This window comes from Pelophylax lessonae (genome assembly GCF_965119305.1).
Source record: "Pelophylax lessonae genome assembly, chromosome: 5".
Lineage (NCBI taxonomy): Eukaryota > Metazoa > Chordata > Amphibia > Anura > Ranidae > Pelophylax > Pelophylax lessonae.
In genome coordinates, this window is record NC_138772.1 from 546,462,147 (window position 1) to 546,478,607 (window position 16,461).

The window sequence follows — 16,461 nt, forward strand, 5'->3', positions numbered from 1 at the left end:
GTCGTTTTGGGGGGCCACTGGTATATCACACCAGTTATAAAAAAAAATTCCCAGTAACTTTTGTCACTGTGTATAGCAGAGGTAACGCAGCGAAAGAGGCACAATTTCTGCAGTACCCAAATACACTATTATGAAAGTATATATAACACCCCGCTTCAATCTGTCGTTTTTGGGGGGCGACTGCCTATCACACCGGTTATAATACTTTTTTTTTATTGCGTTTGTCAGTCCTTGCAGTTGTAGTATCGCTAACAAAACGAACAAAACAGACCAAAAAATGGGTAGTCCCTAGGTCTCTAGGAATACCTGGAGATTCATATCTGTATTCATTCCAAGTGGTGTCTGGGACCTTAGCCTATATTTCCACCATTTTTCCTCATGTAGTAATATAAGGTTAAAATCACTGCCTCTTGGGGGTAATTTAAGAATATGTATCCCTTTGATTTTCATGCCTTCAATTTGTCCTCCATGGTGAGAAGCAAAATATTTTGCCAGAGGTTTTGATGGGTTCTTTTCTTTGATCTCTCTCATATCTTCACCTATTCGGATCTTGAAAGATCTAAGTTTTCCCTATGTATATTTTTGGACAGGGGCAGGTAAGCATATACTGTATATAGCTCTTGTGGTGGAACAATTTATCAGATCCCTTATCTCTTATATCTGATATCTTATTTTGACCTACTGCATCACTAAAAGTGTCATTTCTATCAACGAAAGCACATATTTGACACTTGCCCCATGGAAACATTCCCTTCGATCTGGGGTATTTTGACAGCCAGTTTGAAGTTGGTTCTTTTAAAAATTCCGAATGTATCAGGATGTCAGCCAGATTCCTTGCCCAGCGGGCCACCATCTTGGGAGCAGGTTCCACTATGTTGGCAAATCCAGGTCAATTTCTCAGGAACCCCCCCAATGTCTTTAGAGGATTTTCTGTACTGTACTCCATTGGACTCCAAATGGACCAGTCCAGGTTCTCCTTTCTCTTTTTTTTTTTTCACTAGATAGCAAAAGGTTTACTTTACGTTTTGCCTTAAGGATTTGTTTATGGGAGCACCGCGTACGCAGAACCTCCTATAAAGTTCAACTCCCTCTCTGTAATCATTTGGTTTAGTACAATTCTGCTTAATATGTATTAGCTGGCCAGCTGGGATCCCATCTTTTAGCCAAATGGGATGATGGCTATCAGCTCAAAGTAGGATGTTAGCTGCTGTTTCTTTGTGGAATGTAAGTGTGTATAATTGATTATTTTCAATGGTAATCCAGAGGTCAAAAAAAGAGAACCGTCTACGATCATACGTATATGTAAGGTGTATGTTGTGTTTATTATTCAACTATCCTATGAATTTATGCAGATCTTGAATATCCCCTTTCCACACCATTAGCACATCATCTATGTATCTTAGCCAGGTGCGTACATATCCAAGGAACATCGACGAGGTGAACACACCATCTTCCTCCCATAATCCCAGGTGTAGGTAGGCATAGGCTGGCACCCAAGATTCCCCCATTGAGGTGCCCCTGATCATTTGTGCCCCTTCGGTATAATGTAAAATGTTGGCAAATTTTGTGAATTCCTTCACAAGGTGATGTTCAGACTCTCTTTGCTTAGCAGACCCACCTCTTTTTCCCCATTTAGTCTCTCATTTAGTTCACACACTACCTCTGGGAAGGGATTATAGTCAATTTTCGTGTACGTTGTCATGTCAACCAGTAATCACTCTTTCATAGAAGTTTTCATCCTTTAGGACGACGTATCCACCCTTGTCACTCCTTTTTTGTAATAATGTGTTTTGTTTCTCTAATATCTTAGTGCTCGTCGCTCCTCATGTGGAAGGTTATTGATACCCCTTTGTGTCAGTCTGTACTATGTCTAAAAGAGGCTTAACCAATTATTTTTACTAAAATGGTGGCATCTTTTTAGATTATTTTTTTTTTTTTTAGTCCTCCTTCTTTCTTTGGGGTGTACATGTTCCATGGGATCTTCATTCTCCCTGTGGCAGGTTTTCCAGGCCTTTGGCCTGATGTGGGTCAGCCATCGTTACCCGTTACCTTTCCAGCCCATGTGAGCTGCGGCCCTGGGTGTAGAGACTGAGACATGGACAACTCCGGCATCTTTGTTTGTGGTTTTTATTGTAAATAAAGGAGATGGGAGAAGGGAATGAGTGAGATACTCCTTTAGGCTTCAACTAATTACGCTTGGGACTTTCTTTCTGAAAAATGCCTGCTGACGCTTCCTTGACGCCAGCCGATGCCAGTCAACGCTCTCCAACACTGAGAACACTCTGTAACTTGATAGAAGTGCTAAATCCTCGACTTAAAGTCCAGAAGATCCAAGACTGTGAACTGTAAGACTTCTGACACTGCGGTACTGCTAAAGTCACTGAATACTTCCCTCCGTCTTGCACTGGCTTGAGGTAGTATATTGTAGAACTCTGTAAAGCTGTAACTTCCACTGATGCACACTGTACAATTCAGGGCCCAACTGCAGGTACCCCCTTTGACCTTGAACTCTTCAGGGTCCACTGACTATGTACCCCTTCTGCAACTTCAGGGTCCTCAACATAGGTACCCCCTTTACAGCTACCTGATAACTGGATCCCAGAACCTCTTCCGGAGTGGTCCCCTCTAACTTCAGGTTGACCCCCAGGGGCAAACCTCAGTACTCACAACCTGTGTAGGGTTTCCTGGGACTGAACCCCTCTCGCTCTCCGCAGGCTCTCGGCACACCGGATCCCCTCAGCTCAACTCAGCACTCTCTGGATACTCAGACTACACCCCGAGATATCCTCTTCCTCAGACAGGAGAAGAGACAGCCGTACTCTCCCTCCTGGGACTCTGCTCCCGCCAAAGACACTGTGCCACGCACTTCTCCCCAAACTTATACCCACTACCAGAATACTTTGCAGCATAATCTGCCTTCTGGGGTAGCTGGGATGTGTCCCCTGATTGGGCTTCCCACACTGCCCTATGAGAAGCCTCTCACAGGAGGCAGTGGGGACACTTCTCCCTTCAGCAGGCACATCTGGATGCCCTGACACCCTAACTGAGTAAATCACAGCCCTGCTGTTAGGCAGACTAGGCCACCATACAATTGCCTAGCACCTACCTGTAGGGTGCTACACTCACCCCACACCAAATGAGTCAGGTCCTTCTGACTCCAAGGCAGCCGCCTCCTATCAAAAGGAGGTGGATATCAGACCAAAACAAAAAATTGGTGAAAAACACCTATCTTCTGCGCTCTGAGAGGTTACCTTCTAACCACATCCAGCCACACTCATGCGGCTACCGAAGACTTTCTACTTGGCTTTGCTTGGTTTCTTCGGCCTTGCAGCCCCTTTTCAAAACCAGGGTAGTCTGAGACCACTAAAATCAAAGAACAAACACAAGGGCGCACCGGCCTAGTGCATTATCCTCTAGAAAGGTTTTATTGGATAAAAGGTATAAAAATGCTCAGTCTTGGTAAAAGCATATCAAATGGATACAGTGTCATCCGCATCAGAACCCCAAGGTATAGCATCCTCTGAAGCTAGGCTTGCACATTTTGAGGCTTCGCATATTCCTCTGAGACTCAGACCTTTGTCCGGGGAATGTTACGTTTGGAGCCACCATTGTGTCCTTGGGACTTAAATTTGTTGCTGACAGTTTTTCAAAAACAGCCTTTTGAACCTCTGGGGCAGGTTCCCCTGGCTATTTTGACCAGAAAGCTGGTCTTTTTGATTGGGATAATGTCAGCCTGAAGGTTATCTGAATTAGCAGCTCTTTCTTGTAAATAGCCATTTTTAATTTTTCATCTAGATAGGGTGATTCTATGTCCACACCCAGGGTTTTTGCCCAAGGTGGTGTCCACCTTTCATTTGAATCAGGACATGGTACTACCTTCCTTTTTTCCAGATCCTCAATCAGAGGAGGAAAAGTTATTGCATTCTCTTGATTTAATGCGTGCACTTAAGTTTTACTTATGCTCAGATTCGTAAGACTGAGAGCTTGTTTGTGCTGTCAGAAGGGCCCAAGATAGGGTTGGCAGCATCTAAGTCCAGAGTTAATAAAATACCACCAAAAGAAAGCTATTTTAGTGTGAAAAAATAACAATTTAATTTGTGTACAGTGTTGCACGACTGCGCAATTACCAAAAGCGCAGTGCTGAATAGCAAAAAAAATGGCCTGGTCATGAAGGGAGTAATATTTTCCAGAGGTCAAGTGGTTAACGAAGGACATTGTTGACTCCCCAATATTCCCACTTTACTCCAGAGTACTATGAATGAGCTTTGCTTACTAATAGCAAAATCCATTCACTAAGCAAAGATGGAGCAGTGACCGAAAGCAAGGTGGCTTTGGTACTATTTCATTTTACTTTAGTAACTTCTAAGCCATGAAGTTCAGCTCATGCTTGCTGCGTGGAAGCGATTGGAAATTGTGACCGCTAAAGAAAAAAGTCAGTTGATGCTGAAAGAGACTGGAGAGGAGCTGAGGACAGAGTAAGCTGCAACATTAAAGCCAACAACACCTATAAATGACTACTCCTAACCGCTTTTGCACTGCCCGCCGCAGAAAAACTGCGGCAGGCTGGCCCTCCTGCGCAAACTGCCGTAGGTATACGTCGGTCGCGCGCCTGCAGCTAGGGGACAAGCGCGCGCCGGCGGAGCGCTCCTGACCTCACTCGGCAGTGGGGACTCAGATGCAGGGGGCAGGTGGCTCCGATTGCTGCCAGGCACCCGTGATCGTTCCCCGCTGAGAGAGAACAGTCGGCTGTTGTAAACACAGCTGACCGTTCTTTTCTCTGGAATGATCACAGAGCGCCTGTGATCCTTCTATATATAGGATCACAGGTCTCTGTGATAATTTCACAAGCCCCGCTCCCATACAGTTAGGATCACTCCCGTAGGTACACATTTAACCCCTTGATCACCCCTGGGTTAACCCCTTCCCTGCCAATGGCATTATTACAGTGACAGTGCATATTTATAGCACTGATTACTGTAGTAATGTCACTGGTCCCCCCAAAAGTGTCAAAAATGTAAGTTAGGGGTCCGATCTGTCTGCCGCAATGTCGCAGTCCCGCAAAAAAATCACAGATTGCCGCCATTACTAGTAAAAATAAATAAATAAAAATGACAAATCTTTCCCATAGTTAGTAGACGCAATAACTTCTGTGCAAACCAATCAAAATACGCTTATTGCAAATTTATTTTTTTTTTAACCAAAAATATGTAGCAGAAACAAATTGGCTTAAGATGTTAAAAAATTTTGATTTTAAAATTTCTTTTTTCAAAATTGTTGCTCATTTTTTTTTGTTTATAGCGCAAAAAATAAAAATCGCAGAGGTGATCAAATACCACCAAAAGAAATCTCTATTTGAGGGAAAAAAAGGACATAAATTTTGTTTGGGTACAGCGTCGTGCGACCACGCAATTGTCTGTTAAAATAACGCAGTGCCAAATCGCAAAATAGGGCCTGGTCAAGAAGGGGGCAAATCCTTCCGGTCTTAAAGTGGTTAAAGCCAACACCTATAAAAAACTATTACTAATAGACTGCCACAGACATTATATATATATATATATATATATATATTGTATATATATGCAATATACAGTATAATGGAAACTAGAACAACATGGACTTGATAGGCACCAGTAGTAAAATCACAAATTTTAATAATTGAATACACAAAAATTACAGTATTTACACAAATTCATATCCTCACAATGTTAAAATCAAAAGGATAACAAATACCCTCAACCAAACTAAATGATTGGCTTGTGAGCCGTCTTTGGCTCATTTGCACCTTGGTTTATTTAACCAAGGAAACAGCCAGAGCCTTCCCCGTCCTCCTTGCTATTCAATTTATGGACAGTTTGGGGTAGGTGTGTTTGATCTCTCCTTTTTTGGATTCTGAGTGGCACCAAGCTCTCTGCATTCTTTTGGGGATGGTCTGTCATTCTTTTTTTTTTTTTTTTCTCCACATCCACGGTATACCTCTATGCATGATGGCTCCCATCACGGTTTGTGACACAGCGAGTTTTACTGTATGGATAATTCACTACTACTCTATATGTTAAGTGTGTACTATGTAATATACTTACCTATGTGTGTTTACTTTATATAGAATGGTCTGAAGAGCTCCTGATGAAGCGCTACGCTGCGAAACATGTTGAGCTTGGACCTTGTTCCAACCATCTGTGCAACCTTATCTGCAGTGTTTACCTTTGGGGGATCCTAGTTCTAGGTCCGACAGGGTTAGACACATGCGGTTTGGTTGAGGGTATTTGTTATCCTTTTGATTATAATATTGTAAATTTTGTATATATTATAATTTTTGTATATTCAATTATCACAATTTGTGATTTTACTATTGGTGCCTATAAAGTCCATGTTCTAGTTTCCATTAATCTTGATTATTGGATGTGGCACAGACTATCATGATATTTGCACCTGTGGTACCGCCCCACAGTAGTGTATGGTTCTCCCTGTGTTTCCAATATACAGTATAACCTTTGGTAAATTAACCACACAAATTACATTAGGGGCGTGCCACAGAGATTTTTCTATGGAGCCCTACGTTCTATAGTTACTCATCTATACAATTTATGGTCTGCGTGTTCATTATAGCCAAATCACCGATCATTTTCTTCCTCAGATAGTCATGGACCCCGATGGCGTCCCCTTCGGCGCTTCACCGTCTCCACCCTGAGGAACTATGGGATGGGGAAGAAGACCATGGAAACCCGTGTGCTGGAGGAAGCAAATTATCTCATTAAGGAGATGGCCGAGACAGAAGGTGGGACGGGAATAATTTAAAAGTTGAAATTTGTATTGCAAAACAAAATTCAGGATCCAGATCTGAACCTGGGATCCCTGCAGTGTGTGAATGTATCTCTTGCTGTGCCACCTGAAATGCTGGAACGTGCCCAGTCTGGTCCCATGGACACTCTTGCTTTTTACCTTGTTTCAGACTCTTTGCTCCTCCCGTAAACTTCCTGAGGTAAAGCACTTGTAAAGGCAATTAAACAATAGATTTTGCACAGAGAAGCCCCGATCCTCCTCTTCTCGGTTCCCAGACCGCCACTCCTTGCCTCTCTCCTGCTGAGTGCCCCCACAGCAAGCTGCTTTCTGTGGGGGAACTCATGCATGCTTGCCTGAGCCACCTCGTCGTGTCTCAGATGCAGAGTGTGGCTTGGCCCCACCCCTGCTCCTGCCTAACTGGATATGATTGACAGCAGCGGGAGTTAATGGCTCCTGCCTCAGCCAATGAGGATGGAAAGACCCAGGAGAGCATCTGCTCTTTCACATCACTGTATCTGGCTCATTTGAGTATTGGGGGGAAGGGAGGGAGTTGCACACTGTAGGTTTTTTACCCTAATGCATTGAATCCATAAAGGTAAAAAACCTTCAGCTTTTACAACCATTTTAATCCATAATGTGGGGGTGAGAAGTTGGAAACGGCGCTACCTAGCGCATATGCAAAATGCGAGTGAGATAGAGGAAAAAAGTGCTTTAGTGCGTGATATATAGTGCAAACATAAATCTTGTGCCTGTGAAAAATTCCCAGTCACTGGCTAAGACCACTTGAGCCAAATATTGAGTAAAAGGTGTGTATAAAGTATGGTAGGTAATAAATAATGTAGTAAAATATTGCCAATAAATAGGTGGTAAGATGAATAAATTAATGTAGTGGTAAATATGATAAAAGCAGTGCTTAAATTGATAAAAGCAGTGAGGCTACTATTGCATACCTGCTGTGTGATATACCTCCAATCTGACCACCAGAGGTCGCACTTACCCTTTAACAACAAATGGTGTATGTGGGAGCCAAATAGGGTATGATCAAATTTTCTCAAACCTTTTCCCCTATCCGTCCTTGCGGACCGATGGATCCCATCTGGGTGTGAAAAGGGGAGAAACGAACCTCTTAATGTGGCATATAGAGCAGGATTTCCAAAGGGCTAGTAGTAACTCACGCTTGGTATGCAGCAGATCAAATCAGACGGGTGCAAGCTGTGCCGAGGAAGCTTCCGCGTTCCAAAACTGAGGCCAGCTGCGGACCGGAAGTGACGTTGGGTTCCACCCTACGTACGTTTCGTCATAGGACGTCTACGGGAGCACATTATATAACAAGTAAATGTATTATAACAGATAGGACATGGAAAAGTGCAAATTATTCAAAAAACCAGAACATCCGGTAAATTGGTAGTAGGGGAAATCCATGTCCATCCACAAGACTTTACATGTTTCGCGGTATTTGAACCGCTTCTTCAGAAGTTTATTGTATAAGTAGATATAAGTGCTATAATTACAGATGAAACAAAATAACAGCGTCATTAACATAGTTCATACATATATAATGTAGAAAAACAGCTCATTGATTGTATCCCAAAGACCAGCACCGGTGTGTGTCCCCCACCAAAATCACAAGGGCACAGATGGAAAAGTGATTGGAAGTAACACACAGCCGCAGGCAATCAATGAGCTGTTTTTCTACATTATATATGTATGAACTATGTTATTGACGCTGTTATTTTGTTTCATCTGTAATTATAGCACTTATATTTACTTATACAATAAACTTCTGAAGAAGCGGTTCAAATACCGCGAAACATGTAAAGTCTTGTGGATGGACATGGATTTCCCCTGCTACCAATTTACCGGATGTTCTGGTTTTTTGAATAATTTGCACTTTTCCATGTCCTATCTGTTATAATACATTTACTTGTTATATCATGTGCTCCATGAATGGATGTACTCATCCTATTTCTTGTATTTTTAATGAAATGTTTGTCTTGATGTAATAAAAATGTTCTAATTTTTATTCGTCTGTCTTTATAAGTTTTTGTATGACACCATTAAAATCCCGCTAGCCCCTTCTATCTGTCCCTTTGACTTCCCGCGTCGCTGATGCGATTCACCATAGGGTGGATTAGCGTCTTCCACCATTGGATTTGGGCAACTTTTTCGCATCCGCCTCTTGGAAATTCTTTGAAACATTTTTACAGAACCAGAACCAGCTTTTTGGAGGCGTGGTGGCAAAACAAGCTGCAACACCGAACCCTGTCCTGCATCCTTCCCAGCTGCCAGCAGAGTTACCTAGTGCGCCGTGAAAGAAATGTAAAGTCCCTGTCCATGCCTGCTGGACCAAGAGTCAGCAGTAATGTGCACCTTCCTGCTAACCGCTTTGTCCAACAAGGCCAAAACACTACCTTTCACATGATGGTAGAGAGCCGGAATGGCCTTACGCGAAAAGAAATGCCTTTTTGAGACCTGCCACTGTGGTGCAGCACATTCCACAAATTTGCGAAAGGGAGCAGAGTCTACCAGATGAAAAGGCAGCAATTGTAATGCTAGCATTTTGGCTAAGCTAGCATTAAGATGTTGAGCATGTGGATGGCTGGGACAGTATTTCTTTCTACGGTTCAAAAACTGGGGTAGTGAAATTTGCCTGCTGCTCAAATCAAGCGGTGGTGTACTGCTAGCAGATTGGGTGCAAGTCTCTGTGGCACTCATTGCTAAACCATCATCCCTCTCAATGCTGGTATTTGAGAAGGCATGAGGTATAGTAGGTTTAGAGATCACAGATGAGGAGCAAGGTGATGTATGCTTGTTTTTATCTGGTGCCTCTTTCAGGTGCTGTTGCCAACGGACTGCATGGCAGGTCGTCATAAGCCTTGTCAAGCATGTGGTGCCCAAGCGGCTGGTGTTCTGGCCACGCTTGATCCGCTTTAGACAGAAGTTTCAAACAGCAATGCTGTGGTCTACTGCACATGTGCTGAAAAAAGCCCACACTAATGAACTTTTGTGAGTCCGCGGTGAGTTTTCAGCACCCTGCACCTGTGGAGGTCTGTGGTGTGACGCAATAGGTTGGCTACTGCCAGGGCCATCTTACTGAATGGGCATGCTGGGCAGTTGCCCGGGGGCCCCACTTACCTGGGGGGCTCCACCTGCCCAGCGACCCAGCCCCAGCAAAGCATTAGTCCTGATTCCCGCGTGCATCCCGCCGCCGAACATAGCAGGTGGCAAGCGCCTGTCGGCCCTGCGCTGCTGTCAGGCCCCTTGGGCCCTAGAGGGGGAGCCCACAACTGCAGGAATGCCTGTCTGCCTCAACAGGAACAGGCACACATAGGACAATCGAGTCTGACTCCCGTCCGTGTGTGTGTGTTCATCAGACCCAGCTGCCAAACTTGGAAGCTGTCATTAGGCTTGCACTGCTGTACCAATAAATATTGCCTTATCGATCATTTTCATTTTTTTTCTGGTGGGTGATTGTGTAGGCAGGGCCCCAGTACACTGAATTGCCCGGGGCCCTTAATGCTGTTAAGATGGCACTGGCTACTGCTATGGCGGCCCCTGGAGCACATCCTGCCTCATTGGAGTTGAGTCCTCATCCTCCTCTATCCTGTCAGGCACCCAAGTACAGTCAGTGACCTCATCATCCACTCCCTCCTCGTCACTGGAGCAAACTTAGCAATATGCTTCAGCATAAAAAAACCTTACCTTTTTAGAACTACTTTAAGAAATATCTCTGCTGAAATTAAAGTTATTTATTGCTGGTTAAAACCTAATTTTTGTAATCACAATCGTTTTAAACATCTCAAGAAATGATTAAATAATTTTTATGAATTGAAAAAGATGCTCAAATTATTTTTATACTTTTTTTTTTTTTTTTTAAGGAAAACCGTTTAATCCCATAGAGATCGTGGCCTGCGCAGTTGGGAATATTATGAGCTCTGTGTTGTTTGGGGAACATTTTGACTATAAAGACCCAAAGTTACATGAGCTGATGGCCTCCACCAGCCGACACATTCAGAACATTTTGTCCCCATCTCATATGGTAGGTTATCATTGACAGGATTTATCATCCTTATTTGTGGAAAATTGTCGGGTGAAATGATGATGGATTAGGTACACTGGTTGCTTGCTAACCTCAGGATTAACTTGAGTATAATAATTAAATATAGGGGTAAGGGTATGTAGACCCTAACTAAGAACTTCTCTTATTTGCTCCCTTTTAATCTGAAAAATATACCATTTAAGAGCCTTTTGTTATATCTGTTCAATAAGTGCCAAAATTACCTGTTCCTTCGAGAATTTCAGAGACCTGATAACTTCCTGTGGTCTGCTGGTGCTTTCTGTTATCTGTTAGCACAGCTCCCAGTCTTCTCTGTAGACTACAGAAGACTTTCCCTCTATAGTATTAAGAGTAGAGGGCGTAGATGATCCTTAGTCCTGACAAACCTCCTGTTCTAGGGTGACAACACTGCTCCTCCATAGATACATTGCCATTTGCAAACAGGTAGCTAGTAAAATGTGTATGCTGCTGCAGGTGGGTCCACCACACAGTCCCTTTCACCTCCTGTGTATTCAGGTGCAAGCACCGCTCATTCAGCCATATGGAGCAAATGAAATAGGATCCAAGGGGCTGCACACTTGAAAACTGCATACTCTTTATTATTATTCTTCAAATAGCCATATACAGCAAACATAGACACCGTGGGAGCAAGGAAACAGTCAACGTGTTTTGTGCTGCCAGTGCTTATTAATGAACAGGACAGTTGTTTTGTGGCTGGATCACCAGGGGAAATTAGAAGAAAATAGATTATTTGCCCTGGTGGCAGGTCCTCAAGTAGCAAGGGGGTCATGGCGTTGGCTCCCTCCTGAGCGGCCTGTCTCCCATAGCAACCAGTAGCAGGCCAGCGTTATGGAGATCCATGACCTAGCCCCGAAGTATGGAAGTGAAGGAGTTGACATAGAGCATGTATGAGATCCACATTATGTGCTTAGTGGGTCCCCATTCTGTTACTGGGTGGATGTAAGAGAGGTATGCTGGACTGGTGGAATGGGAACAGGCTCAGCACATCTGTCTTTCTGCAACAACTACTAAAGTTACAATGGGCAGTGTTATGGGACACAAGTTTCAGAGGAACTCTGTGATTTTACTGTCCACAGTGACTGCTCGTCTCTGAGGAAGGGAACTGCCTTAATGTTAGACTTTTCGCATGACCACAGTCTCCGCCTGGTCCCGGGCATTGATGAGCGCACTCTGCTCATAACGTTAACCCCACTTGCACGGGCGAAGTGAGGCCTTGCCCACGGGTTAGCTTTTGTGTGTGGAGTAAGGGTTAGCTTTGAGCTTTGGGGGTGAAGGTTAGGTATAAAGTTAGGTAACCATTATCATCGGAACAGAAAGTATTGAAAAGTCTAGTTCTAGTGATATCTGTTTAGGTGGAAATTTCCGCCCCCTTTGAATAGATTTTCAATCACATGAGGAGGTAAGGAGAAATCTCTTGAATGGGGAAAAAAAAAAACTTACAGGAATAACCCTTCCCCACTTCATCAAAAGCAAACTAAAAAGTTTTGGCGTTAAATACTGTTAAGTGTAACTGCACATTTAGTCCAGTACATTCTATTGAACTCTTCACCCTGTCCCCAGATTTACTCAACTGCCATTGATCCAGCGAGTCAGCCACTATGCAGGCATTTAATCTTTTGTACTCTTCAGGTTGTTGGATAGGTTTACAGCAATGCCTCTTCTACTGAAAACACTCCAGAGTTCCACATCAAGGCATTCATTGTTTTCTCTTTGTTTCTCCACTGGTCAGCTCTGCAATGTCTTCCCATTCCTCCTCAAACTGCCAATATTGCCAAAGATCCTCTTTAAAGCAAGGACCTACCTGGAGAAATTTTTGATAAAATACATTGAGCAACACAAGTGCACATTGAAGCCTGAGGCCCCCCGAGATTTTACCGATCAGTTTCTGCTCAAGATGAAAGAGGTGCTTCTACTAAAAATAAACTTGTCTTGCCTCTTCTTCCTCCTTCTCTTTCCTAATTACTTCCTCTGCTCTTGACTTTCTTTGTTTTTCCTCTATTCTCCCCTTGCTCTCCTTTCATATCCACTCACTCTACATTTCCTCTCCTTTCCCTCACTTCTCTACTCCATTCTTCTCCTTCTTCTTCTTCTCCTCCACTATTCTCTGTTTCCTCTTCACTTCCTCTTCTCTCCTATACTTCTCTTCACCTCTCTTCTCCATCTTCTTCTCATTCTCTGCACCTCTTTCCTTGCTCTCCTCTCCCTCTCCTTTTCTATCCATCCAGTCTAATTCTCCTCCTTTCCCTCACTTCTCCTCTACTTCTCTTCTCCGTTCTTCTCCCTCTTCTTCTTCTCCTCTACCTTTTTTCTCCCCTTCCCCTCCACTATTGTGTTTCCTCTTCAATTCCTCTTCTGTCCTGTTCGCTTCCTCTTCTCTCCTCTTTCTCCTAAACTCTCTTCTCCATCTTATTTTCATTCTCTGCACCTTATTCTCTCCTCTCCTTTTCCTCTCCTTTTCTATGCTCCCAGTCTAACTCTCCTCCTTCCCTCACTTCTCTACCTCTCTTCTTTCCCTTTCCTCTCCCTCTTCCTCTACTCTCCCTTTCTCCTCCACCTCCTCCTCTATTCTGTTTATTTTTATGTTCTGTCTCTCCTCTGCTTCTCACGTCTCCTCTCCATTTCCCTCCCATTCTCTTCACCTCTTCCCCTCCTCTCTTTGTCCTCTCCCTTTTTTCCCTTTCTTTCACCCATTCTATCCTCTTCTCTCCCTTTCTTCTGCGATCTCACATCCTTCTTTCCTTTTTTCCTTTTCTTATTCTCTTCCCCTTCTTCCCTCTGTTTCTCCTGTTCATCTCCTTTTCCCTCTCCTCTTCCTCTCATTTTCTTCTCCTTTCATCTCTTCACATTTTTCCTTCCTCTCGTCCTCCTCTACCTGCCTCTCCTCTCTCTTATCTTCTCCTGTTCTCTTGCCTCCCACCCAACTGCTCCTCTACCCCCTCATCTCCTCCCTACAACAAATGAACCAAAAAAATTACACATTCAAAGCACAAATTTTATGTGTAAACTTGAATAAAAATGTGCTTAAGCTCATGCATGTAAAAAACACTGGGCATAAGTATTAAAGGGCCCTTTAATTTCCTTGTAGTTGTAGTGTTTATCTTATGCATTTTGTTTGCTCCAGCTATCTGACAATGGTTCTCTCTGTCCACTCAGGAGGAGCATGAAGAGGACCCAGATTTCTGTGATTTGAGTCTCCTGCATGTCCTGGTGGGACTGTTGGCAGCAGGTTCTGACACTACTGCTTCTACCCTGAAATTCTGCCTGGCTTTAATGGCCCACTATCCTGATGTCCAGAGTAAGATCAATATTAGCTTGTGCTGCATGTAAAATGGTCTGTGGAAGAGTTGTTACTCTTGTTAATTCCTAAAGGTAGTATTTATAAGAAATGTACCCAAATGAGCACAGACATTAATAAACACTTGGTAGAACTCATCCATAACAAAGTTTGGGAAAAGTAAAAAAATTCTCATGCATGGACTGGCTTTCCATCTTTGTGCCTCAGTAGAAATTGAGATTCATTAGACTAAGATACTTTTTTCCAGTCTTCCTATGTCCAGTTTTGGTGGCCCTGTATGTGATCCATATGAGTGGAACCCAATGTGGTCTTTTGCTATTGTAGCTGAACCACTTAAAAGTTCAATATGTTGTCCAGATGCATTTCTGCTCTTGAGTCCATTCTTCTTTAACCTCCCATCACCAAGGTCTTTCTGTCGGCAGAACTGCCTCTGGGTGTTTTTGGTTTCCATACCATTATGAGTAAAACCTAGACCAATAATACAAACAGCAACTGCCCCAACCTATAACTGGCCTCAATAGCAAGGAACACATGCAGGGGCGACACATATCAAACAAAAATAAAGAAAAATTCCCAGCTCAACTTACCGACAGCCTGCAACAAACTTAACTGTCCTGTCTAACAGTTCACAATAAAAACAGGGGTTTAGTTTGCACACATTTGCAAATACATGCATAAGCTGCAGAGGCTGTGAAAAGGCACCCCAGTATTATCAGCAGTCCTATATCTAGAAATTTTCAAAGCCTCCATAGGAGCACATATATAATAATGGATGAATTGAGGGCAGGTTTCCCTGGAGGAAGCCCACTCCTCCTTAAAGGCACAGGGACGCAGTGGACACCCAGCAAATAGCACAATGGCAGCAAAGGTGTCCAGTGTGCCCTCCCACCAGTTTTAGGTTGGGGCAGTTGCCATTTGTTTACACTGTTGGTTATTTGGATACAGACAGCAATAAAAACCAAACAGGAACTCTAAACCCTCTCCCATCTAAACCTCAATTGAACATTTTTCCTCCAGTTTTACTTTAGATAAAGTACCTAACCTGTAGCTACAGAATTTTATGCATCTCTGTGCTGCTACATGTTTAACTGATTAGATAAATGCATGAATAAGTAGGGGTACAGGTGTTCTTAATAATTTTGCACAAAGAGTATATCTAGGCATGTTTATAGCACCCAAAGGCCACTGAATTAGTTAGAGCAAAATTCCCCTCTTTTGCATTGGAAAATCCTGATGCCATCTTTGGTCAATGACTGCCTTCGCGTTCAGGTAGATTCAATATTGGTTTGCAAGAGCAGCAGCATTTCTGAAGAATAAGGGGGTCGTCTTAACGGTTATATATGCTCATTAAACATCAGCATGTGGAACATTCAAACCCTCTTCTATATTCTCCTTTCAGTGAAGGTCCAGCATGAGATTGATGACTTGTTGCAGTCACAGCGCTTACCTGGAATTGAAGACAGGCTACAACTGCCGTACACCAATGCAGTGATCCATGAAATACAGAGAGTGTTAGACTTGGCCCCAACTGCTCTCTTCCATGCGGTGACCAAAGACATCCAGTTCCGTGGATACACCCTCCCTAAGGTACCCGAATACAGTGACAAATAAAGGTGGTGGAAAGCAAGGAGGCATTACAGTCTGTGAAGAGATGTCTCATAGAGAGCAGTCAATGATACACCGATCAACCATAACACTATGACCACCCACCCACCATAACATTATGACCACCCACCTGATATTGAGTAAGTCCCCTTTTTGCCACCAAAACAACCCTGACCCGGCAAGACATGGACTCCACTAGATAAAACATCACACTGCCTCCACCGGCTTGTCTTCTTTCCATACTGAATTCTGGTGCCATCTCTTCCCAAGGTGAACAACACCTCTTTTGGTCGGTCCGGACCACTGCAGACCAGGAACATCCCACAAGAGCTGTGGTTTTAGAGCAGCTCTCACCCAGTTGTCTAGCCATTACAATTTGTCCCTTGTAAATGTCACCCAATTCTTACGCTTGCTTATTTTTTCTGCTTTCAACACATTAAATTCAGGGGCAAGATGTTCACTTGCTGCCTAATATATCCCAGTCATTTTCAGGTGCTACAACATAATCAATGTTAATCACTTTACCCTTCAGTGGTCATAATGTTATAGCTTATCAGTGTATACAATATCAAATTTCATGTGGCGTGTTATTTGAGTTTGACTTTTTTTTATGCATCAGAATGTAATATACTGTTGTGTAGAAAAAGGAGTTTCGAAACAATTCTCCATTTCTGTTCAGGCACCTGTCTATTTCCTAGTCATT

The 16,461-nt window shown here is 43.3% G+C and overlaps 1 protein-coding gene across 1 annotated transcript in view; it reads left to right on the plus strand.

Moving 5' to 3' along the window:
* LOC309555533 (cytochrome P450 2C25-like) overlaps positions 1-16,461 on the plus strand; it is a 55,789-nt gene that overhangs the window by 22,938 nt on the left and 16,390 nt on the right. The window contains exons 3-7 of the mRNA XM_082257600.1: positions 6,635-6,775; positions 10,659-10,819; positions 12,588-12,761; positions 14,012-14,153; positions 15,553-15,740. Of these exons, the coding sequence (XP_082113726.1) occupies positions 6,635-6,775; positions 10,659-10,819; positions 12,588-12,761; positions 14,012-14,153; positions 15,553-15,740 (806 nt within the window). The remainder of the gene's footprint in view (positions 1-6,634; positions 6,776-10,658; positions 10,820-12,587; positions 12,762-14,011; positions 14,154-15,552; positions 15,741-16,461) is intronic.